This window comes from Vitis riparia, chromosome 16, assembly GCF_004353265.1.
Source record: "Vitis riparia cultivar Riparia Gloire de Montpellier isolate 1030 chromosome 16, EGFV_Vit.rip_1.0, whole genome shotgun sequence".
Classification (NCBI taxonomy): Eukaryota; Viridiplantae; Streptophyta; class Magnoliopsida; order Vitales; family Vitaceae; genus Vitis; species Vitis riparia.
The window spans coordinates 16,976,733-17,003,288 of NC_048446.1; the positions used below are offsets into that span (position 1 = coordinate 16,976,733).

At 32.7% G+C, this 26,556-nt stretch overlaps 2 protein-coding genes across 2 annotated transcripts; both read left to right on the forward strand.

The window, feature by feature from the left end:
- The first annotated feature begins 6,233 nt into the window (after positions 1-6,233).
- On the forward strand, positions 6,234-8,053 carry LOC117934174 (stilbene synthase 2-like). Its single transcript, XM_034855806.1, has 2 exons — positions 6,234-6,480; positions 6,839-8,053. The coding sequence occupies exons 1-2, from the start codon at positions 6,303-6,305 to the stop codon at positions 7,837-7,839; spliced, it is 1,179 nt and encodes a 392-aa protein (XP_034711697.1). The 5' UTR covers positions 6,234-6,302; the 3' UTR covers positions 7,840-8,053.
- Positions 8,054-19,423: 11,370 nt separating this feature from the next.
- Positions 19,424-20,425, forward strand: LOC117933339 (stilbene synthase 5-like). Its single transcript, XM_034854703.1, has 2 exons — positions 19,424-19,690; positions 20,049-20,425. The coding sequence occupies exons 1-2, from the start codon at positions 19,513-19,515 to the stop codon at positions 20,423-20,425; spliced, it is 555 nt and encodes a 184-aa protein (XP_034710594.1). The 5' UTR covers positions 19,424-19,512.
- Positions 20,426-26,556: the final 6,131 nt, after the last annotated feature.

The following is a 26,556-nucleotide window of genomic DNA, read 5'->3' on the forward strand; positions in this document are numbered from 1 at the left end:
TACTTAACTTTTTGTTTGTTTTATTTCTTTTGTCAAATGTGGAAGACAGTCTGACGATTTCCTTCTGATTTTTTTTTTTTTTTTTTTTTACAAAAAATAAATTAAAAAAAAATAATATTACAAAAAATTGGAAATCCAAACTAATTAAAAAAAAAAATTTCAAAGGGAAATTTACCTTTGAATAATTTTTTTTTTAAAATTAGTTTGGATTTCCAATTTTTTGTAATATTAATTTTTTTTTAAAAAAATTTATTTTTTGTAATATTAATTTTTTTTTAATGGGAACGATTTTTTTTAATCGGAAATCGTTTCTTCAAGAGATGATTTCCTTTTGATTTTTTTTTTAAAATTAGTTTGGATTTCTAATTTTTTGTAATATTTTTTTTAATTTGAGATTTTTTTTTAAAATTTATTTTTTGTAATATTAATTTTTTAAAATGGGAAATCGTCTCTTGAAGAGACGATTTCCCTTTTGATTTTTTTTTAAAATTAGTTTGGATTTTCAATTTTTTGTCATATTAATTTTTTTTTTAAATTTATTTTTTGTAATATTAATTTTTTTTTTTAATAGAAAATCATCTCTTTGAATTTTTTTTTTTGGATTTCCAAGGGAAATTGTCTCTTAAAGACGATTTTACTTTAAAATTTTTTTTATCCGCAGACCTTCTTTCTTACCTGGCAAAAACTATCATACATTTGGAATTACTTTTTCTTTTACGGTAATTTAAGAATAATTTTTTTAAATTACTTTACTTTTGTCAAAAGTTCCACACACATGTCTGTGTATATATAACATTTTTTTGGGGATATTTTCTTCTCGGCTTCAAGCCTATAATATGCGTGTGATACACACGTGTATATATATAACACTTTTTTTATTTATTTTATATTCTTTAATATATTATAACCAAATAACATATATCCTTTAATATATATCAATTTCTTTGTTTGCTTGGTTAATTTTATTCAAAAAACTTATTACTTAAGAAAAAACTTAATATAAAAGCAAAAATAAGATAGCTTATACAAGAAGTTTTTTGACTTATTAGGGAGCTATATAGACTTTAACAAAACTTTTATAATTCCATCTTTGTTCCTTTATTATTATTATTTTTTTTAAATAAAATTCCAAACCAATCCTTTTAAAAACCTAAATTATTTTATCTTTTTATCATTCATTTTATGCAAAGTACAAAATATAAATTTCTAGGATTTTTATTTTATTTATTTTTATTCATCCTTGCATCTGTCTCACTTCCTTAGCCTATGATTTAGGTATTAGATATCTTACTTAGTAGTCTCAGATTTAGGCATAAGATTGGAGCTATGATAAGGGTTAAGTTTGTGAGATTTTTATGGTAATTTGCACAATATTTCTTGAGTTATTATTATTATTATTATTTTGGTTCTTGTTTGCCTAAACTATGATTTATTGGTCATATGTAGTTTTCGTACTCCTTTATTGAGTAAACACATCACATTTAATATGAAAAATACAAGTCAACGACAAGATTTATGTGAAGACAATTATCAACTCTCATTTGTTAATACAATCATTCAAGCCCAGTACTCCTTGCTTGTGCCAGGAAAAGACAACCTCAACTACTTCTAACAAGCTATGAGCCTACCAAGATTGAAAAAAGTATATGTAATTTAATAATTCTAATAAATTTTAAAAACTCTTGACTAGTGACTAACATTATTAGACATCCACAGGCTAAGGCGGTAGTTGGATATAGTTTTGCCGTCTTTATTTAATTTGTATTTAAAATAAAAATTATTTAAAACTCTTAAAAGGGATGTGTTTTAATGAATGCATTTTATTTTTGTTTTTTCATGCTTTATAAATTCTCAAATTTAAGAAATAAAAAGTGAAAATATATGTGAACCCTGCATTTCGACTCATGCGTTTTCCACTCGATGGCGAGCTCGATTTTTATTTGAAAAATTGATCTTTATTGATTAGGAAAAATGACTTGGAGTCGCCACTTATTTTTGTTTTATTTTTAAAAGGGTAAACAAAATAAGAAAGAAAAACCATAAGTGTGACTTTTTATTTTGGAAAAGGTGGTCTGTGAAAAACCGGATTGGGTTCGGGGGTCAGGTTACTTATCGAGAAGGTACGGTACAGACCGTAGCACTCCTTTAAGTCCCTAAAGTTGGGTCTCTACTAATAAAATGAAGCAATCATGACAATTGATGAGGAAATTAATGAATACTCAGAGTGATCATGTACATGGGAGAATCTAAACACGCAATAGAGATTGACTAGAATGAGAGTGGATGCGTACCTCGACCACGAGCCACAATGTGCTATCAAGAAACGAGATTAGTGTACAATTAATGAATACAAAATATAGCCCATGCATATCGGAGTGAAAAACGAAGCCCAAGCAAAATATATTAAGCATGACAATTGACAATCGAAAAGGATCAAACATAGGGCTCCCACCAAAGCCCCAATTATTGTTCATGAATTAGTCTTACAAATTCTGTGTTTTACAATTATGAAGAACTCATTACTGCTTACGTAAAATAAAAAAAAATCGGAAGATTATTTAGGAATCGAAATGGGGATTAAAACTATTCGAGTGAAGACCGGATTCTTGGAGTTTATTTGAAAATTGGAGTTTTTGGAATTAAATTTAAAAGATTAGAGGTCCGGTAATTAAATTGAAATTTGTCAAAGAAGATGAGAAATGAACTTTAGGAAATTGATCTGCGAGACTATGGATTTTGAAAGTTGAATTTGTAATAATAGTAATTATAAGAAATGAACTTTGAGAAATCGGATTGCGAGAATATAGATTTTGAAAGTTGAATTAATAATAATAATAATAACATTTTGAAAGTTGAATTAAAAATAATAATAATAATAATAATAATAATAATAATAAGATTTTGAAAGTTGAATTAACAATAATAATAATAATAATAATAACAATAATAAGATTTTGAAAGTTGAATTAACAATAATAATAACAATGATAATAATAATAATAATAGTAATAATAATAATAATTAATAATGATGATATCCGTTAATAATAATAATAATAATAATAATAATAATATCTGCTAATAATAATAATAATAATAATAATATTCGTTAATAATAATAATAATAATAATAATTAAAATTAATAATAATGATATGAATTAAAAGGGCTTTGGGCTCCATCTCCATCATAAGCCCAAGCCCACTTGGCAAATATTACCCTCCATCTCCATCATAAGCCCAAGTCCATGAGCTCAAGCCCACGTCCATCATTAAAAGAGCTTTGGGCTCCATCTCCACCAAGCCCAAACTAGCATAATAATAATAATAGGGCTTTGGGCTCCATCTCCAATCATAAGCCCAAACCCAAACTAGCAACTCTAGCCCATTAGCAACCCTTAGGCCTATCAAGACTAAATGCTCCACTTGGGCATTGTCTTCAACAAGGAGCTCGTCAGCAAAGGCGCTATGGTAGCCGGTGCTAGGATCGCCCGCGACGCCGAAGGTGTGGAGGTCATCGCTATGAGCGCCGACGGTGGCCTGGAGGATGCTGGACTTGTTGACCGTGAGAGTGACGCCACCAACACCGGCGTCACGGGGCTGCGCATGGTCGTCGCTGGCGCGTGCCGCTCGGAGCTCCAACACTTGGATAGCCTCCACAGCCAGCCTTCAACCCCAGCTCAGATATCAAGAGAAAGAAACATATTAAACTCGAGAGGGACTCACCTGGAACTCGTGAAAGCTTCCCCAACAACAAGCTTTCTCTCCCGAGCTAGCTCCCCTGGTTCCCTCTCCCTTTCTTTTCTTTTCTTCCTTTTTCTCCCCGGCAGAAGGTTCCCCCTATGTAACTCATTTTTCCTTCCTTTTTATTTTCTTGCCCCCCTGTTCTCTGCCACCCTTGCTGCCACCAACAACTCCACCTCAATTCTTTCCCATCTCACCCACTCTCATAATAAAAAAATAAAAATAAAAAACCATACTTTGCCTTGGGGTCTCAACCAACTGGGGGGAGGGGTCTACAATATAACAATAAAACTATTTCTTCAAAAATTCAAAATTTTATTGCTTTGAAATAAAAATTAAAGCAAAACTAAAATCCAATAATTATATTCAAATTTCACTAATCTTTTACTAATTAATATATATATATATATATATATATATATATATATATATATATATATATATATTTCATTTGAAAAAAAAATATAAAAATAAAATAAATATCGATGATGATCAAGGATTGAAAAATCGGAATTTATCGTCGATATATCGGCAAAATCGTTGATATATCGGCAAAATATTGGCGAAACACCGATAAATCGAAGATAAGTCGCGAGTGGAGCTGACGCACGGAGCAACCGGAGGAGAATTTCAAAAAATCGCTGAAAATATCGCTGATATTTCGGTATTTTTACCGATTTTTCGGAAAATTTCCCGATATTTCCTACCAGTCCAGCCCGCGCAGTTGTGTTTTTCAGCCTGGCTCAAAAATCATGGATTTAGGGTTTGTGAAATTTAAATCCAATGGCACAACAACAAAGAGACCCCTAAAATAGATCCAGAAAACAAAGGGAGCAAAAGAAAAGTAATTTTTTTGGTTTTCTTTGGGGGTTTTGAATGGATTTTCTCGGAAATCAAACGAGGATGAATTTTCCTGGAAATCGAATGGGGGATGGATTTTCTTGGGAATCAAACGGGGGTTGCAAAAAAAATAATAATAACATGATTAGATTAGTACCTGCGAGGATTGAGAGTAGCAGAGGAAAATAGGGCTTTTTTAGGGATTCTCATTAGAGGACAACTTCAGAAAAGGGTTCTTGATGCTCGAGAGAGGAGTGGGTGCCGTTTTGATTTTTAGATTTAGTAGAGATAAAAAAAAAGAAAAAAAAATCATGAGAACAATTTTCCACTCTCTATATAAATAATTATTAATTATCAACCTTTATTTTGATTATTAAATAAATTAATATTAATAAAAAAAGTTGTTATTACGTATTTTTAATAAAATTTAAAAAATTAAATCTCAAATAAGATGTTTTATATAAATTAATTTAATTTTTTATTTAAAATTTAATAAAATATTTTTTAATAAAAGTATTTTAAAAATTTTAAAATAAATATTGTCTTCAACAAGATGAACTCCTTTCATCTAACAATATAATGAAACCACATCGATCTCTTTCTTAGTATAAGGACTATTGCAATCTCATATGTATTATATTATGTATAAATTATTTTTATTCAATAAAATCAAATATTTCTTAACTCTGTATACACTTTCAAAATTCATATATATTATTTTTAAAATTCAAATATCGAATCTACTGGTATATCTCTGTACGATATTTTTCTTCTTAATTATATATATGTCAATTACACTTATAAGATAACTTTAAAATGTGTATTCTTATTTATTTTATTATTTTTTGAAGTTTTTTCAAGCATTCCTATTAATTTTAAATAATTTTCACTTCACCGATATTTCTCCGATATTTTCGATATATCCGTAAAATCGAAGTACCGATATATCCGTAACAACCGATATTTCAATCCTTGATGATGATGATTATTATTATTATTATTATTATTATTATTATTATTATTATTATTATTTAGCTATTTTAGAAAATAAATCTGTTCTAAAAAGAATTGGTCATCCACTTTGGGGCGGTTCGAAACTTGTTCATATGCACAGAGTGAATTTACACCTAGCCGGATGAAAATGATCAGATATTTGTTTGAATAAGAACAATGAGACGTGATGTAATCGCGAGGAAGAAAATGAAATGGTATACCAGTTATTGGGTTGTTGAGGTTATTACTTCAATTTCAGAAATCCAACTTTGAATGGCTTTGATTTCATTACGAATGAGAAAGTTGCTCGCAGCTTCCCACGCGTGGAAAAGTCATTTGCTATGTATTAATTTCCAGTTGGTGGCCCGAAAAGTCTTACTATATATATCTATATATGTAGAATATTCATACAAGCCGTGATCAGATTGAGTGCGCTCTCCTTCCTGTGGATGCATTCATCATATATGGGTTGGTGAAGGACAGAAAACAACACAAATGCATAAACATACACGCATCCAAAAATAAACTGAAGCACACAAACTTTGAAGTCAACTACTCATTCAAATATCCATCATCATTTATTGACTGCCACCGGATGAGAGTTGTTGAGACACTGCTTATAAATACCCAACACTCACACCCAGATTTCTCAACCCAGCTCCAAGAACGCTTCTCTTTCCTTCCTCAACTTAATCTTAAGCTTTCATTTCAGTACGTAGCTGGCATCAATGGCTTCAGTTGAGGAAATTAGAAACGCTCAACGTGCCAAGGGTCCGGCCACCATCCTAGCCATTGGCACAGCTACTCCCGACCACTGTGTCTACCAGTCTGATTATGCTGATTACTATTTCAGGGTCACTAAGAGCGAGCACATGACTGAGTTGAAGAAGAAGTTCAATCGCATATGTAAGTATATTCATTCATTAATTCTTATATCCGTAACACTTGTATGCATATAAGAGTGTGCGCTATGAGGTGAGGCTCACCTCCAAGTGAATGAATGTTTCAAGCTTTCTAGAGTATAGCTTTTAGATAAATTACTTCAGGAAACTTGAAAATTATTTTACTTCAGTAACCAAAATTCTTTGCATCTTGCTGTAATGGCTTGAAGAGCTGTTCTTTGAATCATGTAGCATTGCTAGCTATAATTAAGAATAACCTTTTATACTTTTTTCAATGTTAAATGCAGGTTGATCATCTTGAACATATACCATGTGACTTGTTGATTGATAAAACTAATGTGTTCATGTTACTTCTTTTACAGGTGACAAATCAATGATCAAAAAGCGTTACATTCATTTGACTGAAGAAATGCTTGAAGAACATCCAAACATGGGTGCTTATATGGCTCCATCTCTTAACATACGCCAAGAGATTATCACAGCTGAGGTACCTAAGCTTGGTAAGGAAGCAGCATTGAAGGCACTTAAAGAGTGGGGCCAGCCAAAGTCCAAGATCACCCACCTTGTATTTTGTACAACCTCTGGTGTAGAAATGCCTGGTGCTGATTATAAACTTGCTAATCTCTTGGGTCTTGAAACTTCAGTTAGAAGAGTTATGTTGTACCATCAAGGGTGCTATGCAGGTGGAACTGTCCTTCGAACTGCTAAGGATCTTGCAGAGAATAATGCAGGAGCACGAGTTCTTGTGGTGTGCTCTGAGATCACTGTTGTTACATTCCGAGGACCTTCCGAAGATGCTTTGGATTCTTTAGTTGGCCAAGCCCTTTTTGGCGATGGGTCTGCAGCTGTGATTGTTGGATCAGATCCAGATGTCTCGATTGAACGACCCCTCTTCCAGTTAGTTTCAGCAGCCCAAACGTTTATTCCTAATTCAGCAGGTGCCATTGCGGGTAACTTACGTGAGGTGGGACTCACCTTTCACTTGTGGCCTAATGTGCCTACTTTGATTTCGGAGAACATAGAGAAATGCTTGACTCAAGCTTTTGATCCACTTGGTATTAGCGATTGGAACTCGTTATTTTGGATCGCTCATCCAGGTGGCCCTGCAATTCTAGATGCAGTTGAAGCAAAACTCAATTTAGATAAAAAGAAACTGGAAGCAACAAGACATGTGTTGAGTGAGTATGGTAACATGTCAAGTGCATGTGTGTTGTTTATTTTGGATGAGATGAGGAGGAAATCATTGAAGGGGGAAAATGCCACCACAGGTGAAGGATTGGATTGGGGAGTATTGTTTGGTTTTGGACCAGGCTTGACCATCGAGACCGTTGTGCTGCATAGCATACCTATGATTACAAATTGAGTGAAGAATGATAAGAAAAGTTATATACAAGCCATGTCTTATTGTATTAAGGAGGTGTTAATGAAGATATATACATATATCTGCAAAGCTTGAAATAATCCTACAATAATTTATTCCTATCATAAAATTGAGGGATTGTAATTTAGTGATCGTTGGAGATTGTAGAGACCTCAAGTTAAAAAAGTGAGACTTCAAGTTCTTGTCCTTTTATATTCTTGAAGTTCCCTTGAAATTTTTAATTTTCTATTCTCATAAATTCCATTGAAAAGAAAGAAAGAATTATATATATAGCACTGATTTCAATTTTGGTAATGTAACTAAGAAATTTTCACCTTAATTTACTTTGCACTTATTTGAATTTTGATTGAACACAAATATAATTGCAAATTTTCTTATAATAAATTATAGTCACTCCTAAATGTTTATGCCAAAACCTAGTACCCTAAATTATAGTTTATGTGTGACAATAGCAAGAATAAGGTGAATAAAGGTAAATCTCATCAATGGGGAAAATGTCTCTACATAATCTATTCATTCTCTTTGGGTATACCCTTTTGCCATTAGGTGACTGTGGACCCATATTTTTCACGTGCACTTCGACTTGATCGACAAGACTTGCTTTTATTGGTGAAGAATTTAGTTTTGGAAAAGTTGGAGTCACCACTTATTTTATTTTATTTTAAAAGGGAAAATAAAACAAGAAAGAAAACCCTAAAGAAGTGACTCCATAGTTTTTTTTTGGAAACATGTGTCTTTGAAAAACCTGAGTCTTGGTTCGGGGATTAGGTTACCTATTGGGAAGGTACCTTTAAAAGATAGTACCCCTCTAAGCCTTACAAAGGTCTCTACTGATTAAGTTGAGGGAATTGAGGCAAGTAATTGGTTGGTTGAGGCTACCTAGATAGACTAAGGCGATTTTTTTTTTATTTTTTTTTAAAAAATAGTATGCTAAACAAGAAAACCAATCACAAATCAAAAAGAAGATTTAGGGAGTGTACCTAGGCTGCTTCTTAAGCGCTATCACAAGACATCAAAGTTAGTTCAAATAATATATCATCCAGCATGTGCTTTATCAGAAATAATCAAACAACGAAACAATATATCAAGACACCCAAGCACTATCAAACATAGGTGCGGTTCACAGTGACAATCATATTCACAGAATTTAGAAGATAGGTGATAGGGGGTGTACTTGGATAGCATAGATAACTCGTAACAGGCATCCACAAGACATGAGGGGTTAAATAATAAATAATAAAATATAGAAATCCTAGCATGCTTGTTATTTAATTAGCATAGCAAAAATGATCAAAGTATACGAAATCATCAATGATCACAGTATAAAGAATCATCAATGATCACATACATCTTGTATATAATTCCTAAAAAAATTGATGATTTTGATTATAGAAAGTAGCTAAAGTGGCAGGAAATGTGAGTTTTGGAAAGATTATTTTATGTAGGGGTCTCATCAAGTCCCCAGTTAATATTCACAAATTTAACCTGTGTATTCCCATTAGCTTGGGAACACAAGCTCAAACCTATGTTGAGAAAAGAAAATTTTGGAAACTGAGAAAAAGGAATACAACTTGGATAAAACTAAGTTGCATATTTTTAAAAAGAAAGTGAGATCTTTGCACTAAAATCCTAGAATGGATTTTTATTATTATTTAAAAAAAATTGTTAAAAGATTTTATTTCCTTTGAGAATGATTTTAGGAAAGCAAAAGGAACCATGTGATTTGATAAATCCATAACACAGGACACAAAATGAAGATTTTTCCTTTTCTTTTCATTTCTAATTTAAAACGGGTTTGAAAACAAAATAATATCAACTTGGATCCCCTTATTGGCTACCTTTTCATTTGGGATCTAGGAGCCACACCTTTGATGGAGAATATTCATTTTTTTGAAAGAAAATAAGTTATTTTGACATAATTCAAGATGTCAATTTAAAAGAGCTCTTTTCTTAATAAAAAGGTTTGAGTTCAAGACTTAATAGAGTTCAATTAAAAAATAACTAGAATTGTCGACTTGAAAATATGGAAAAAATTTAACTAAAACCTAAATCCTAAAAACTAAGTGGATTCAATCAAAGTAAAAAGTTATCAATTTAAAGACGTGACAAGAATTTGACTAAAACTAAGATTTTAAAATAAAAATAAATAAATAAACAAATGAGGTCAATCCAACTAAAATAAACCACTAAGAGGAGACATAGATTTAACTAAAACAAAAATTCTAACCAACTTAATGATTGCAATGATCAATCAAACTCAGGAATTATCAATTTAAAAATAGGCATGAATTAAACTATGACTACAATATAACTAGCATAATAACTATAAGCCTTAATATTTAACTAATTATCAATTTGGACATACCACATAATTATCTAAAACTAAATTTTTTAACAAACTTAATAATTAGCCTAACTAGAGTTATCAATAAAGACAAGATATGGCTAAAAAACAAACTCATAAACAAAATGAAATCAACCAAGAGAATTAAAATGTGCAATATGAAGTTAATGATATGGAATCAAATGAATTAGCCAACCAAAATTCTAAAGATATTAAGTACATGGACTATAGTGAAACTTATAAAAACTAACACCGAGATATAAAAAAAAGAACTAATGAAGGACTAATACACCCAACAAATATAATTATTAAGGATACAAATCAACAAAGGAATCGTCAAATTAATACTAGAGAAAAATAAGCAATGAAGTAGTAGGAAATCAATGAGAACTAGGTAATAATAAAACCAATATCTCAAGACTTTTAAGCCACAAACTAACAAAAGGTAAATGGAAACTAATAACATAAGATTTGAAGAAGATTATTGAAGAATCATGGATCCTAAAAATAGATAAATATGAAAGAATCAAGGTGAGATTAAAAGGATGACAAAGAATTGAAGATTACATTTTGCTGTTGTGTCTTTCTTTTAAAAATTTGGCGGCTCTGATTAAAAAAAAATTGGTGCCCTTTCAATTAAAAAATTTAGCGACATTCTTACTCAAAATACCTTCTAGTGCTCTCTCATTTAAGAAATTTGGCGTCATTCTCACTTAAAATATCTTTTGACGCTCTCTCATTTAAAAATCTGGTGGCTTTCTCAAATATTTTGGTGCTCTCTCATTTAAAAATCTTGTGACTCTCTCACTTAAAGAAAATTTTTTTGGTGCACTCTTATTTAAAAATTTGGTGGCTTTCTCAAATATTTTGGTGCTCTCTCATTTAAAAATATGGTGGTTCTCTTACTTAAAGAAAATTTTTTGGTGCACTCTTATTTAAAAATCTGGTGGCTATCTCACTTAAAGAAAAATTTTGGTACACTTTTATTTAAAAATCTGGTGGCTTTCTCAAATATTTTGGTGCTCTCTCATTTAAAAATCTGGTGGCTATAAATTTCATTTTACACCAGCCCTGATTTTAAAGCAATATCAATCCACATTTTTTTTTTATTTCAAAACAGTTTGACAACAACCCATATTTCATGGATAAATCATCTTATATTCGATCAAAGATGCGGCCCAAATTTTAAATAATAACCAACCTTGATTCTAAGCTAATCCAACTTGAAAATCTTACCCAATATCAACCTAAATGCTTGGCTAAATAAAATTCAGACATGTCTCAAAATGCAATGCAAAATTTTGGTCAAGTTCAATCAAGTTCTCCAAACAAACAAAGCTTGGAATTAGATATTATGAAATGTTAACACTATTAATCTAAGAATTCTTAAATCTAAAATATTATCACACAACTGAAGGAATATAAATTTTTTTAAAAAGTAAATAAATATAATCCATCAAAGTTCTAAAAAAAAAAAAATCAAAACTTAAAATTTAAAATAAATAACAAACTAATGTGTTCAAAATTTACCTTTGGTAGAGGAAGAGAAAACATTGTTGTTTGGCTGTCGGTGAAAAGAAGTTGTTGATAGTGAGTGTTCCTTCAAAAAATTTCTAGTGTGTACAATGTACAAAAAAAATACGTCCTCCTTTTCTATCTCCTTTGATGGTGCGACTCCTTGATGCAGTAGTGCTTCCCGAAGCTTTTCTGGTGCGGCCCACCTCTCTATTCTTTTCCAATCGATCTCTCTCACTTCTCAATCAATCTCTCTCACCTCAATGGTGTGACTGCCAATCCTCATCTTCTCCCAACAAGCTAAGCTTTTCAGGCCCCCCTTTTTGCTCTAGAATGGTGTGGTTGCACCTTTCTTTTCATTTTTCTGCTGCAAATTGTGCCCCATTTCTCGAAAAACCAAACTTTCAAAGCCCTATCCACATGCTGAAATTTTTTTCTCAATGGTGTGGTTGCACCTCCTCTTCTCCAGGTGCGACTGCACCTCCACTTCCCGTTTTTTCCACTGCCTATCGTGCCCCCCCCTCTCCTTCTTTCCGTTCTCACTTTCCTTTATTTTCTTTCCCTCTTCTTATTTGGCAGTGCATCTTGAATTATTTTCCTTAAACACCACCTCAATCTTTCCATACTAATGATGAATTTTCCTTCTTAAACCTAGCCCCATTTCGTCCATATGCATGTTGAATTTTCCTCATAGATGCAACTCCATTCATTCTAATTCATATGAATCTTTCTCTTCAACGCAATCCTATTCATTCCAAATTCATATTCAATCTTCCACATAAGTGTGACCCCTTTTATTTCATTTGAATCTTCTTCATAAATGCAACCCCTTTCATTCTATATTCATTTTGAATTTTCCTTAAAAAAAAATGGTCTTCTTTTCTTCAAATTTTCTTCCCTTTAGTAAATGATTTATTCTCTAATTAGTCTTTCAAACTTCCCTTCCCCATTGACCTTTCATTTGGTATAAGTCTTACTCTCTCTCTTGCAGCCCTTTTCATAATTGAATTAAATATCTAAGCATAGGCTAAATGTTGTATGGTATTTTTCGAAGCATGAGAAGAGTCCTTAATGGTAAGATTCAATCGGCCACCCTTTTCTTTTCATTGATAAATTTCCTTACAAAAGCACAAAATTATTATATTAAATAAATGAATAAAAGAGGTATTTTATAAAATGATAGAATAAAATAAATAAATAAATAAATAAAAATGAAAAAAATCATAATATAAGTAAATAATCATAAAAAAAAGTGTCGCTCAAGCCATGCAAAAATGTGAGCCATGCAATCATGCATGCCATGCAACCTATGCAAAGATTACTTAAACCTAGGTGGGCTCAGGAGTGCTTAGGTGGATCAAGTGTGGCTAAGATGGGCTAGATGTGCTTATGTGGGCCAAGTGTGCTTAGATGGGCCATGGTATCCTTTGATGGGCCTAGGGTGCCTAAGTGGGCCTAAGGTGGTGCCTAATGGGCCTAGGGTGCTTAAGTGGGCCTAAGGTGGTGCCAATGGGCCAAGTATACCTAAGTGAGCCTAAGTGAACTAAGCCCAATGAAGTGTCTAAGTGGGCCTAAGGTTGTGTGTAATGGGCCAAGAGTGCCTAAGTGGGCCTAAGGTGGTACCTAATGGGCTAAGTGTACCTAAAGGGGCCTAGAGTGCCTAAGTGGGCTTGAGGTGGTGCCTAATGGACCAAATGTACCTAAATGGGCCTAGGAGGCCTAAGTGGGCCTAAGGTGGTGCCTAATGGGCCATGTGCATCGAAATGGGCCTAGGGTGCCTAAGTGGTACCTAATGGGCCATGTGCATCTAAATGGGCCTAAGGTGCCTAATGGGCCTAAAGTGGTGCCTAATAGGCCTAAGGTGCCTACTGGGCCATGTGTATCTAAATGGGCATAAGGTGCCTAATGGGCCTAAAGTGGTACCTAATGGGTCATATGTATCTAAATGGGCCTAGAGTGCCTAAGTGGGCCTAAGGCGGTGCCTAATGGGCCATGTGTATCTAAATAGGCCTAGGGTGCCTAAGTGAGCCTAAGGTGGTGCCTAATGGGTCATGTGTATCTAAATGGGCCTAAGGTGCCTAAGTGGGCCTAAAATGGTGCCTAATGGGCCATGTGTATCTAAATGGGCCTGGGGTGGCTAAGTGAGCCTAAGTCTAAATTAGGGCTGCCAAGAGTCACAATGGAGTTAGATAAATCTCTCAACCAAAGTCCCTAAGGTGGCTTAGAAAAGATAGACTACACGAGTAGTAATGGGCCACTAGGGAATTGCTGTAAAGTACGGAACAAATACCTAATAGGACATGTGCTAGGATGACAAAATGGAGGGTCTACAACGAGCCTTTAATTTTTCAATTGAACCATTTGATTTATGTTTTATTTTTAGGATCCAATTATTTACTGTAATCTTATGCTTAAGTAGAATATCAATCAACTCTCAAACATGGTTCCTTACCATGGAACTCATTTATTCCCTTATAATTTCTAACCAATTGACTGATTTAGGTGAAATCAATGCTTTCTTGTAAGAAGTAGGTTCATTAATGTCTAATAGAGCACAATGTAGCATTCTTCTTCATTCTAAAGGCAACAATTAGGAATGTGACAATATTTTATTCGATGTCACTTGAGACCTTGTGAAGATCATTTTTATGGTACATTCCCACTAGATGGCAAGTCACTCCCATTATCTTTGGTGACTTTACGTGGCCGTATTGGTTTCTATGTAACTCGAGACCTTGTGAAGAGCATTTTCATGGTTCATTCCTACTAGATGGCAAATCACTCTTACTATCTTTGGTGACTTTAGGATAGGTTTGTAATTCCTTATCATTACTTAAAGATTATGTTGTTTCCTCTTGCAACTCATGGGGTTCAAGATTCTTCTTTATTTCACCAATATTGGGAAGACTGCTTTCCATAAATCAATATCATCTGAATATTTTAGTCAATCCTTCATTAAGACGTTTTCTGTATATCACATAACCTTTTAAGCAGTTAGAATATTTTATAAAGACATTCTTAATTGCTCTAAGGCCTAACCTCTCATATTTATGAGAAATGTTATGAACATAACTTGTGTAACCCTAAGGTTGCAAATCTTCTAGATTTGGTTTTGCGTCATTCCATGGCTTATATGGAGTTGTAGCGACTAACTTAGAAGGTGCTCGATTGAAGATGTGGGTAGTAATTAAAAGAGCATCCACCTTGAAAAAGATATTAGGAGGTTAGCATATGGCATCATTGACCTAACCATGTCTAATAAAGTATGAATATATATATATATATATATATATATATATATATATATATATATATATATATATATTTTAATTTTTTGCTATACCATTTTATTGCGAAGTGCCAAGAATTGTCAACTTCTTGTGTATACCTTTCTCCTCACATAGTTTATGAAACTAATGTGACAAGTATTTATGACCTCTATTAGTTTGAAAAATATTCATTTTTTTTGTTATTCTCAATTTCTACCATAAAGCGCTTGAAGTAATCTAATGCTTTAAAGTAATATGAGATAAGATATGAAAAATTGAAACATGAGTAATTATTATAGATTGTGAAGAAAAAATAAGAGGCACCATGATGTACCTTTACATTCATAGGTCTACAAATGTCTATATGGACCAACTTCAAAGGGTATGAGACCCTAGGTGCCTTTCTAAAAGGCTTCTTATAGGCTTTGCTAGCTAGACAAGTCTCTTACATAGGTAGGCTAACATTGGTGGGATACATTAGAAGGCCTTTTCTAAATACATATATCTTAATCTAGCATGCCACTTCATAGAATTAGTGGTATTATCACAAGCTATATAAGAAGAGGCAAAATCTAAATTCAACATAAAATGGAATTATCACAAGCCATAATAAAATTAACGTTGCCCAAATAGGGCCTTATTTAAATGGAATTCAACCTTTGACCAAACAAAATGAAACATGAAACTCAGTTCAAGTAGGGTTGTAACTAAAAGCAAATTACATTGGATATCAAGTGCATATAATACATCATCATAGAGAAGTAGTGTGCACCTCAAACACTATTTAAGTTGTTATATGCCAACTCTTAAAACATCCTCCTTTGTTTTGTTACCTAGGGTAACATACTATCGGCTTATTAATATTGTTTTGTAATCCACAAATCTCACTTGATCTTTTACTACATATTTTGTTGCTCTTGAGTGTATAATCAACCCAAGAAGAGAATGAACAACTAATACATATGTATGAACATATGAAAAGAAAGAGTTAGGATTAAAGTATTTCTTCTTTGGCTCAATCTACTCACAAGCAAAGTGACCCAATTTTGCATAGTTGTAGCATTTCATTTTAGCCTTCTTATTCTCATCATGCTTACCTCTCTGACAATTTTTTATTACCTTTCTTTGGACCTAAATTACCTGTACTACCATAAATGACAAGTGTGGTGTGTTGCACCCCCTTAGGTGCATTACTTATAACTCAATTAGGTAAGAAATATCAGAAAAGGTTTTGATATTCTTATTGTGCGTGAGCACAAGTTTTATTTAGCCCCATGATTTGGGCAAAGAGCAAAATACTATTATGATATTTTGCTCATTAGTTATGTTATTATCGTCAACTTTAAAGTCACAAATTAGGGTTGAAATTAATCTCAAATGCTTAGCCATCATGTGTTTGGCATCTATGACATATTTTGCTTGAACTTCAAAGTGACTTCACGTAACCTAGTTGCAATTGTCAAGCCATACACAATTTTGAGCTTATTCCATATTTTCTGAGAAGTGAGGTAGTGCTCGAACATCCTTATGAAGTCATTGTGCATACTAATAAACAAGGTAAAGCCTGCACAATGATATTTCTTAACCTAGAATTGATAAACTTTCATATCACAATGTTATTAGATTGAATTTCCTTCTCTCGAGTTGGATCATGGCATCAAGTCAAGGGATTTAAGACCTCTTGTTCATTTAAAAATTATTATATTTTTTGTGCTACATATCATAATTATTGTTATTTAATTTGTCTCTTTAAGTCAAGTCAACAACAACATTCTTGGTGGTCATTTCATTACATTTATTGCATAGAGTATGATATTAACATATATTTCTTAATTTCAAATGCATTGATATTAAATACCATTACACATTCAAGGCATGGTTGGCTAAATGAGGTGATTGTGGAATGCATTTGTATGAGTCATAGGGTTGCAAATCCTATGACTAAGCCAATAGCTCCAGATGTTTATCAAGCTCATATTAGGAGTTTAAGACTCCATGGATTGTGATTTGTTTTTTATTTACTAATTGACTATGGCATTAGATCTTTATTATTCAAGATATTGTTATTTATGATACACATATTTCATTGTCTATGTTTAATTGTTGCATGATAGATTTTGGCACACACATAGTAAGGTATATCAATAGGTATATATAGACTCACTCACTTGACGGCCTCCTTTAGCGCTCTTGGAAACTGAGCTAAGATGAAACATGTTGAGCTTGAGATGCTAGAATAACGAGCTAAGCCAAATCTATTTGAGTGTCGTCTTGGAGGGAACCAAGATGAGGTTTTTTTTCCCTCTTCCAGATAGAGTATAGAAAAATGTTTAGATCTCACTATCCATACATAACCTATAGAATGGTTGGATACAAAACCTTAATATGCATGACACTAGGATTAGCAAATTTATGGAGATTCGGGTTAGACACCTAGTAGTGACTGGACTAAGATCCGTATAGAGTTTTTGAGGAGAGATAGCTGCTCTTTAAAGAACATTCCACTATAACATGTATTCCATACTACATGTGCTTGGCAGCTAAGATAAGGAAGTTGAAGATTGAATTCTTGCTTCTTCACTATATGAGTCCTTAGAGATCATTATACTTTAGATGATTCTATATTTTGTTATGCTCTTTGTGACTTTTGACTTTTCCATGAAATGGAGCTATAATGTATGTTACTCTAGCATATTTTTTATGGCCATGTTTAGAAAACATTTAGACAAAAAAGAATAAAAAATGGTATGAGGGCGATAGGAAAACTATTTAATAACATATCCATGTTTTATGTTCATTGTTGACAAGTTATTTAGTGCTTAGGTGCTACATATTTAACTATGAACATAAATACTTGATAGAGGGGCTTCTAGCAAGGCTATGAGATATCACTTAAAGGGATTTGAGATGCTAAAAATGAGACGTGACCAAATGAATTTGGTGCATAATGAGAGATAGAATGCTCTAGGATGGTCTAGATAAGATTTGGTATATTGCTCGCAAATTTCTTTTATAGGTGGCTAGACCATCGTGTAACTCATTAATAAATATGTATGGAATAGTTAATAAGATGTTGAGAGATGTTTGAGCCTATTATGTGTGAATAGGAGATGTTGGATTATTTATTATTTTGGGTGTTATGGGTAGACTAACAGGGGTATCCTTAGTGGGCTGGACCAATTAAGGGATAAGTGGTACACGAGGAATCTATTACCATCTAATCCTAATCCTAACCAAATAAAGAGTTGGGAAAAGTTTTTTAGGATCTCTCTTCTATAAATACCTTCTCTCCCTCTTAATCACAAGATGGGAGAAAAATTTCAAAGAATAGTTCTTGACCTGCGGATTTCTGTAGGTGATTCCCGAGTAAATCATCTTCAAGTATGTACCAAAACACCTCCGAAAATTTAGATGTATTTGGGCATATAAAAGAAATAATTACATACGTAAAACTATTTTTATTTAAATATTAATAATTTTATTTACTAGTTTGTATTTGTCTTGTAATTAATTATTATAAAAATCATACGAAAATCCACCCATTGTCATTTCACATGTGATGTGTGCACACAAAAATGAGAGAAAAATGACAAAATTGGGATAAAATTATGAAATATCATTGGAATATCTTGAATTTTTTTTTTTTTTTGGGAAAATATAAAAAAAAAATCAGGCAATTCTCATTCGTTCCGTCCAGATGGTGACATTTTTGTTCTTTCTTTAATCAAACGTATAATTATATATCAATATAAAGTTTAAAGTTTCGACTAACTGAAAATTTTCAAAAAATATTTTTAATTTTTCTAGGAGGAAATTATTGCTTAAAGTTGATGAAACTTACTAGACAAGTGAAGTCAATTATGGAAGCTCATTTGTTAATAAAACCTTTCCCTGATGAATCCCCTCCCAATACTCCCCACTTGTGCTTGGAAAGACACCTTCAACCACTTTAAAAATTGAAAAAAGTATAGATAATTTAAAAATTCTAATAAATTCTGAAGAAAAAAAAAAAAACGTTTGAGAATCAATAGGTTAAATAAAAATGAGATATTTGTTGAATTACTTTTTGAATATTAAAGTTAAATGACATGTGATGTAATCCTGAAGAAGGAAAATAGTGTATTGGTTATTGGGTTGTTGAGGTTATGATTTCAAATTTAGAAATCCAACTTTGAATGACCTTTTCACGAGCAATGAAGAAAGTTGGTAGCAGCTTCCCACACATGGAAAACTAAAATAAACAATCAGCGAAAAAGTCTTCCTCTGGGTAGGTGAAGAACAGGGAAGACAGAGACAACACAAATACATTAACACATGTCCGAAAATAAACCCCACCAAAAAATAAACTCAAGCACACAAACTTTGAAGCCAACTGATCATTGACAGCCAATGGATAAGAGTTGGGTGAGACACAGGTTATCAAAGCCCAACACTCACATCCAGCTTTCTCAAGCCAGCTCCAAGTATTCTTCTCTTTCCTCCCTCGACTTAATCTTGAGCTTCAATTTGAGTGCGTAGCTGGCATCAATGGCTTCAGTTGAGGAAATTAGAAACGCTCAACGTGCCAAGGGTCCGGCCACCATCCTAGCCATTGGCACAGCTACTCCCGACCACTGTGTCCACCAGTCTGATTATGCTGATTACTATTTCAGGGTCACTAAGAGCGAGCACATGACTGAGTTGAAGAAGAAGTTCAATCGCATATTTAAGTATATTCATGCATTAATTCTTCTATACATAACACTTCTATACATATAAGAGTGTGTGCTATTAGGTGAGACTCACCTCCGAGTGAATGAATGTTTCAAGCTTTCTAGAGTATAGCTTTAAGATAAATTACTTTAGGAAACTTGAAAATAATTTTACTTCAATAACCAATATTCCTTGCATCTGACTATAATGGCTTGAAGCGCTGTTCTTTGAACATGTAGCATTGCCCGCTATAATTAAGAATACCCACTTATACTTGCTTCAATGTTAAATGCATGTTGATTATCTTGAACAATATACTATATGACTTGTCAATTGGTAAAACTAATGTGTTCACGTTACTTCTTTTATAGGTGACAAATCAATGATAAAAAAGCGTTACATTCATTTGACCGAAGAAATGATTGAGGAGCATCCAAACATTGGTGCTTATATGGCTCCATCTCTTAACATACGCCAAGAGATTATCACGGCTGAGGTACCTAAGCTTGGTAAGGAAGCAGCATTGAAGGCACTTAAAGAGTGGGGCCAACCAAAGTCCAAGATCATCCACCTTGTATTTTGTACAACTTCAGGTGTAGAAATGCCTGGTGCTAATTATAAACTTGCTAATCTCTTGGGTCTTGAAACTTTAGTTAGAAGAGTTTTGTTGTGCCATCAAGGGTGCTATGCAGGTGGAACTGTCATTCGAACCGCTAAGGATCTTGCAGAGAATAATGCAGGAGCATGAGTTGTTGTGGTGTACTTTGAGATCACTATTGTTACATTCCGAGGACCTTCCGAAGATGCTTTGGATTCTTTAGTTGGCCAAGCCCTTTTTTATGATGGGTCTGCAGCTGTGATTGTTGGATCAAATCCAAATGTCTTGATTGAACGACCCCTTTTCCAGCTAGTTTCAGCAGCCCAAACATTTATTCCTAATTCAGTAGGTGCCATTGCGGGCAACTTACGTGAGGTGGGACTCACCTTTCACTTGTGGCCTAATGTGCCTACTTTGATTTCCGAGAACATAGAGAAATGCTTGACTCAAGCTTTTGATCCACTTGGTATTAGCGATTGGAACTCGTTATTTTGGATCGCTCATCCAGGTGGCCGCCCTGCAATTCTTGATGCAGTTGAAGCAAAACTCAATTTAGATAAAAAGAAACTTGAAGCAACAAGGCATGTGTTGAGTTAGTACGGTAACATGTCAAGTGCATGTGTGTTGTTTATTTTGGATGAGATGAGGAGGAAATCATTGAAGGGAAAAAAGGCCACCATAGGTGAAGGATTGGATTGGGGAGTATTGTTTGGTTTTGGACCAGGCTTGACCATTGAGACCATTGTGCTGGATAGCATACCTATGGTTACAAATTGAGTAAAGAACGATAAGAAAAGTTATATGCAAGCCATGTCTTATTGTATTAAGGAGGTGTTAATGAAGATATATACATATATTTGCAAAGTTAGTAATAATTTGAAAAATCTTTTATTTCTATTTTAAATGAGGAGATTGTAATTTAGTGATCGTTGAAAGGTGTAGTGACCTGGAGTTAAAAGGATGAGACTTCAAGTTCTTATTGTTTTATATTCTTGAAGTTTCCTCGAAAGTTGTAGTTTTCTTTTTTCATAAATACCATTAAAAAAAAAAAACCCAAAAGCATTAGATATATAGCACCAATTTTAAATTTGGGTAATGTAGCCAAGAATTTTTCAACTTAATTTACTTTCCTCTTGTTTGAATTCTGATTGAACACAAATATAGTTGAAAGTTTGCTTGTAATCAATTTTGGCCTCTCTTAAATGTGTATGCCAAAGCCTAGTATCTTAAACTACATGGAATTTGTTATGTTAGGTCTAAATGTGCAACAATAGCTAGAATAAGGTGAATAGAGGTAAATGTAAGGGAGAAAGTCTCTTCATAATCTATATACTCTCTCTTTTGGTGTATCCTTTGGCCACTAGATAAGCCTTGTATTTTTTGATCGACCATATACTTTGTGTTTGATTTTTAATATACATTTATTTCCTATGGTCTTATGGCCAAGCAAAATATTAACCAACTCCTAAACATGGTTCTTTGCTATGGAACACATCTCTTCCCTCATAATGGCTAACCTATATGATGATTTAGGTGAATTCAATGTTTCCTTATAAGAACTAGGGGCATTAAGGTTTAATGGGGCACAATGTAGGATTCCTCTTCAATCGAAAAACAATGATGGAGAATATGGTAAAATTTGCTTCTACATAACTTAGGACCTTGTGAAAAGCCTTTTTACTGGTACATTCCTACTAGGACACAAGTCACTTTCATTATCTTTAGCAATTTCAAGGTGAGTTTGTAATTCCTCATCCTTGCTCAAAAATTGTGTTGCTTCTTCTTACAACTCATGGAATTCAAGACTCTTCTTCACAACTTCACCAATATTGGGAAAAATACTTTCCATAAAATCAATATCAAGGGACTCTATTTCAATCAATCCTTCATTAATTAGGAAGTCACCATACATCACATAACCCTTTAAGTAGTTAATTAAAATATTTGATTCTTTCTTTTCGTTATACTATTTTGTTGTAAGTGCTAAAAAAATGTCAATTGTGTGTGTATTCCTTTCTCTTCATAGAGTTTTGAAACTAATATGCCAAGTATTTGCAACCTCTATTAGTTTGAAGAATCTTTGAATTCTTATCTTTATGATTTTCAACCTTGGCTATATATAAAGCACTTGAAGTAATCCAATGCTTCAAAGCCATCACACCCCAAATTCTAAAACTATGGTTTAATTATAATACAAAAGGGTTAACCCACAATTCTAGAATTTGAAATGGGAATTAAAGTATAATGATATAATATTCGTAATATAGTATGTTAATAATTTATATTTCATGTTCATGAATTCAAGTTCTATCATACAACTAGTATGTTAATCATTTATCCATATACGTAGTACAACTTTTAAATTTAAATTTTCTTTTTGTTTAAGAGTATAGATAACGTGGTCCAATAGAGTTTTCAAATATGTCTTTTATACTATCTTAGCCATGCATAAATTTCATATGGAAAACAAACTATTTTTAAAAGTTTCAAATTTAAGATAAAAAGTAGTAGATTTTTTTTGTTTTAATCCTGGTAATACTCAATATATATATGTTGGATTTTTATCTTTGATAAATTTACTTGAGTGGACTTTTTCCTAAAGAAATACAATAAAAGTTGTCAATTTATGACTGAATTTGGAATATTAGGTTTTGATTTACTTGGAATTAGGTTCTAAAAGTATTTTTATTGGATTCAAGTGAAGGGTATTCCGTTATTTACATTAGAAAGTAAAAGTAAATGGAGCCATAAATGACAAAATAATAAATGAGTTATGTGTTGAGAGTAAAACTGTGTTGAGATGCTGAGCGCTCTAGAGACCAAATTGCGCATTTGAACTTAAAATTTGTGCACCTTAGATTTGTGCACTACCAACTCAAGCTAGAATATAGAAAATATACATTTTATTTACTTTCTCCGAATGCTATACATACTATTTAGATTACAAAAAAAAGTACAACTATTATATACAATTGTAATTCTTTACTTTTATAACATTACAAAATTTCTTTAACAACAAAAACACCCATACTACAACAACACAACCTTCTAGGTCTCTTAATAGCAACACAATACCGACTTTTTCTTCCTTTTTTATCCTGGTTTGTATAAAATAATTTTACATAAAAATGGTGAGCTTCAACTCAGTAAAGAAGGGTCTAATTTAACAAAATAATTGTAAAGCAACTGTTTAAATTATTTCGCATCATTTAAAACAACAATTCATATAAAATATGGATTTTACTCAACATATGCAATTATATCATATCTATCAACAAATATCATACCATTTACCTTTCTTGGAACAACTTCTTTTCATAACCTATAACATTAGTATCAATACACAAAGTATTATAAGGCTCTCACCCAAGGACATGCTTCCATGCCCCACATTAATCCACATATGGATAGATCTTCTTAAGAATGTTTTGGGTTTTTCATTCTAGGGTACTTTACCCTTTTTCCTTAAGGGGCTCTCACCCAGGGACTGTTTCCTTTTATTTATTTTTTATTTAATTTGGGCCACGCATCATGATGCCTTACAATAAGATATACGAGTGTTTTCAACACTCCATGTTGCTCATGCTACATTAACAAGTTAATTTAAGTAAAATATAGTATGTCTCATCACTACAGAGTGTATCTTAATCACGAGCAACAAGTTTCAATAAGAATTTCTCATATTCAAGTGTTGTACGAAATCCAAATTTCTATAACTTCACATCTCAATTTATTTTTAAACATTACATACAATAAATACGTTTGCTCAAGTTTTGTATACAGTATTAAATAGAGTTTTCAAACAAAACTTCCTTACCTATTATAGTAACTTGATTGACTTTAGCTTTCAACTTTTCCCTTAGTTTTCCTTTTAGTTGAGTCTCTAGTTCTCCCATATGTTGTCATTTTCTTTTGACATAAAACAAAGATTAAAGTTAGTAGGCAATTGTCTTGAAGAAATTGTTGCTAGATATTTAGCTTTGAAACGCTCTTAGTGTTATACAACTAACAAGTTTCTCACACCTATTTCAACATTTTTTAATTAAAATTTAAGGTGACAAATGACTCTATTACAACAAGTAAATTAACATATTTCTTGAATTTTCAACCACTTGCTCAAGCAAGCAATTGACTAAGCTGCCAACTTGCTAAACATTAAAAAGTAGAGGTTTCCACCATTGCTAACTACATGTGAAATATTAATCAACTAATGTAACATATTTAGTACTCGACTAAACACATTTGAAGAATAATTATACATAATTCATTAGCTAAACCATAATCTGCATTAAAGGATTAAGTAAACTTAAATTAACCTTTAATTTAATTTAGGACAATACAAAAGCGATGGAAAATTAGATATGCATAGTTAAAACACGAATAGTCATCAGTGAATGTGAAAAAAAATAATAGGCACCATGGCATGCTTTCATATTCATAGGTTCAAAAATGTCTCAATAAACCAACTCTAGAAGGTGTGAAACCTTAGGTGTATGTCCAAAAGGCTTCCTATAGGTTTTACTTGCTAGACAAGTCTTTCAAATAGGTAGGCTAACATTGAGAGAGAGACTCTAGAAGCCCTTTCCTAACTAGTTTAATCATCGTTTCTTTGCATATATGTCTTAATTTAGCATGCCATCTGAAAGAATCAATGGTATTATAAGAGCCACGTAAGAAGATGAAGAATCTAAATCCAACATAAATAAACCATTAAGTAAAAAACCTTGTCTATACATGGCCTTATTTTATTAGAGTTCACCTTTGGCCAAACAAAATGACAGATGAAACTCAGTTCAAATATAACTATAATTGAATGTAGACTACATTGGATACTAAGTGCATGTGATAAATCATGGAAGAGTAGTGTGTGCCTCAAACACAACTTAAGCTTTTGTATGCCAATGTTTAGAGCATCTTTCTATTAGGATAGAGCCTTTAAAAACATGACATGATGTAATAGAATTTTGGATTTTATTATTTATTAATAAATTTTTAGTTCACTTTTATCTATCCTCATTCCATGCATTACCTTGTAAAGATTCTGACTTGGATCTCTTGCATTGTACGTGACTTGGGTGCATTAGGAGTTGCACGGAAGATCCAAGTCACAAGCTTTTTACAAGTAGATGACTTGTTTATAACTGGTTTGTGGGTTTAGACAACCCATCAGAGTTTATATTGCACTACCTCTTAATTGGAGGGATGATTGGTATTGACTATCGGGATATGTTGCCTATGGTGAGTGCAAATGTGTGTGTGGTTTTTACATTATATAGGACCTATGGTGAGTTATGACATAAAGCTATCAAACAGTCATAACTTCACCAAGTTGCTTCATTGTAATGTCTCTCAATCTTGAGAGAATACTTAGCTTGCATTAAAGTTAGTAGTGACATTGACCTATAGGTAAGATTATAAACTAATTATATATTCCCTATGGATTGGATCACTGTTGATGAAAACTAATTGCAATAGGTATTCTCAATAGAGTCACCATGATATCTTTAAGGATTGAGACAGTGTGTCCCATTGGGTGATCTTAAGGAGGTGTGTTCATGGAAACTATGACCATAGTAGTTCCTTAAGTAGAACTTGACATAGGCTCTTTGAGAGCTAAGACATGTCAATTGAACACACAATAAGAAAATCCATAACTCAAGGATAGTAGAGGTAGTCTTGAAAGACTGACAATGTTTATCTTGTTAAACTACGGATACTAGTTCATGAGGTGACTGGACATAATGAATAGTAGGTCACAGACTCGAATACTAAGTGTCTTATTGATATTTATAATGGGCATTAGAGAGTGAAGTTGATTATCTATAGTGGGATGTTAAGTCAACTTCAAAATTAGATTATAAAGGAGCTAATATTGTCCTATAGGTCCTAGTGGTCCCCACTCGAGCTCATATACCTTGTTGGCATGGTTTATAAGGGTTGGATTGACTATTGGTTCACTTTTGTGCACAAGAATGTTTTGGTAATCATGTAAGGTTGCATAGGGGTTAGTGAATAAAGTCTTTGGATTAAGGCTAATCGACTAATTAAAAGCCTGTGTGGATCCACATTTTTCACATGCATTCCCACTCGTTGGCGGGACTCGCTTTTTTAATTGAAAAATTGTATTTTACAAAAAAATAGAGTTGCCACTTGTTTCTATTATTTTTTTAAAGGAAAATAAAATAAGAAACTAAAACCCTAAAAAATGTGACTCCATAGTTTTGGAAAGTCATGTCTTCAAAAAGCCTGAGTCTAGGTTCATGAATCAAGTTACTTGTTGG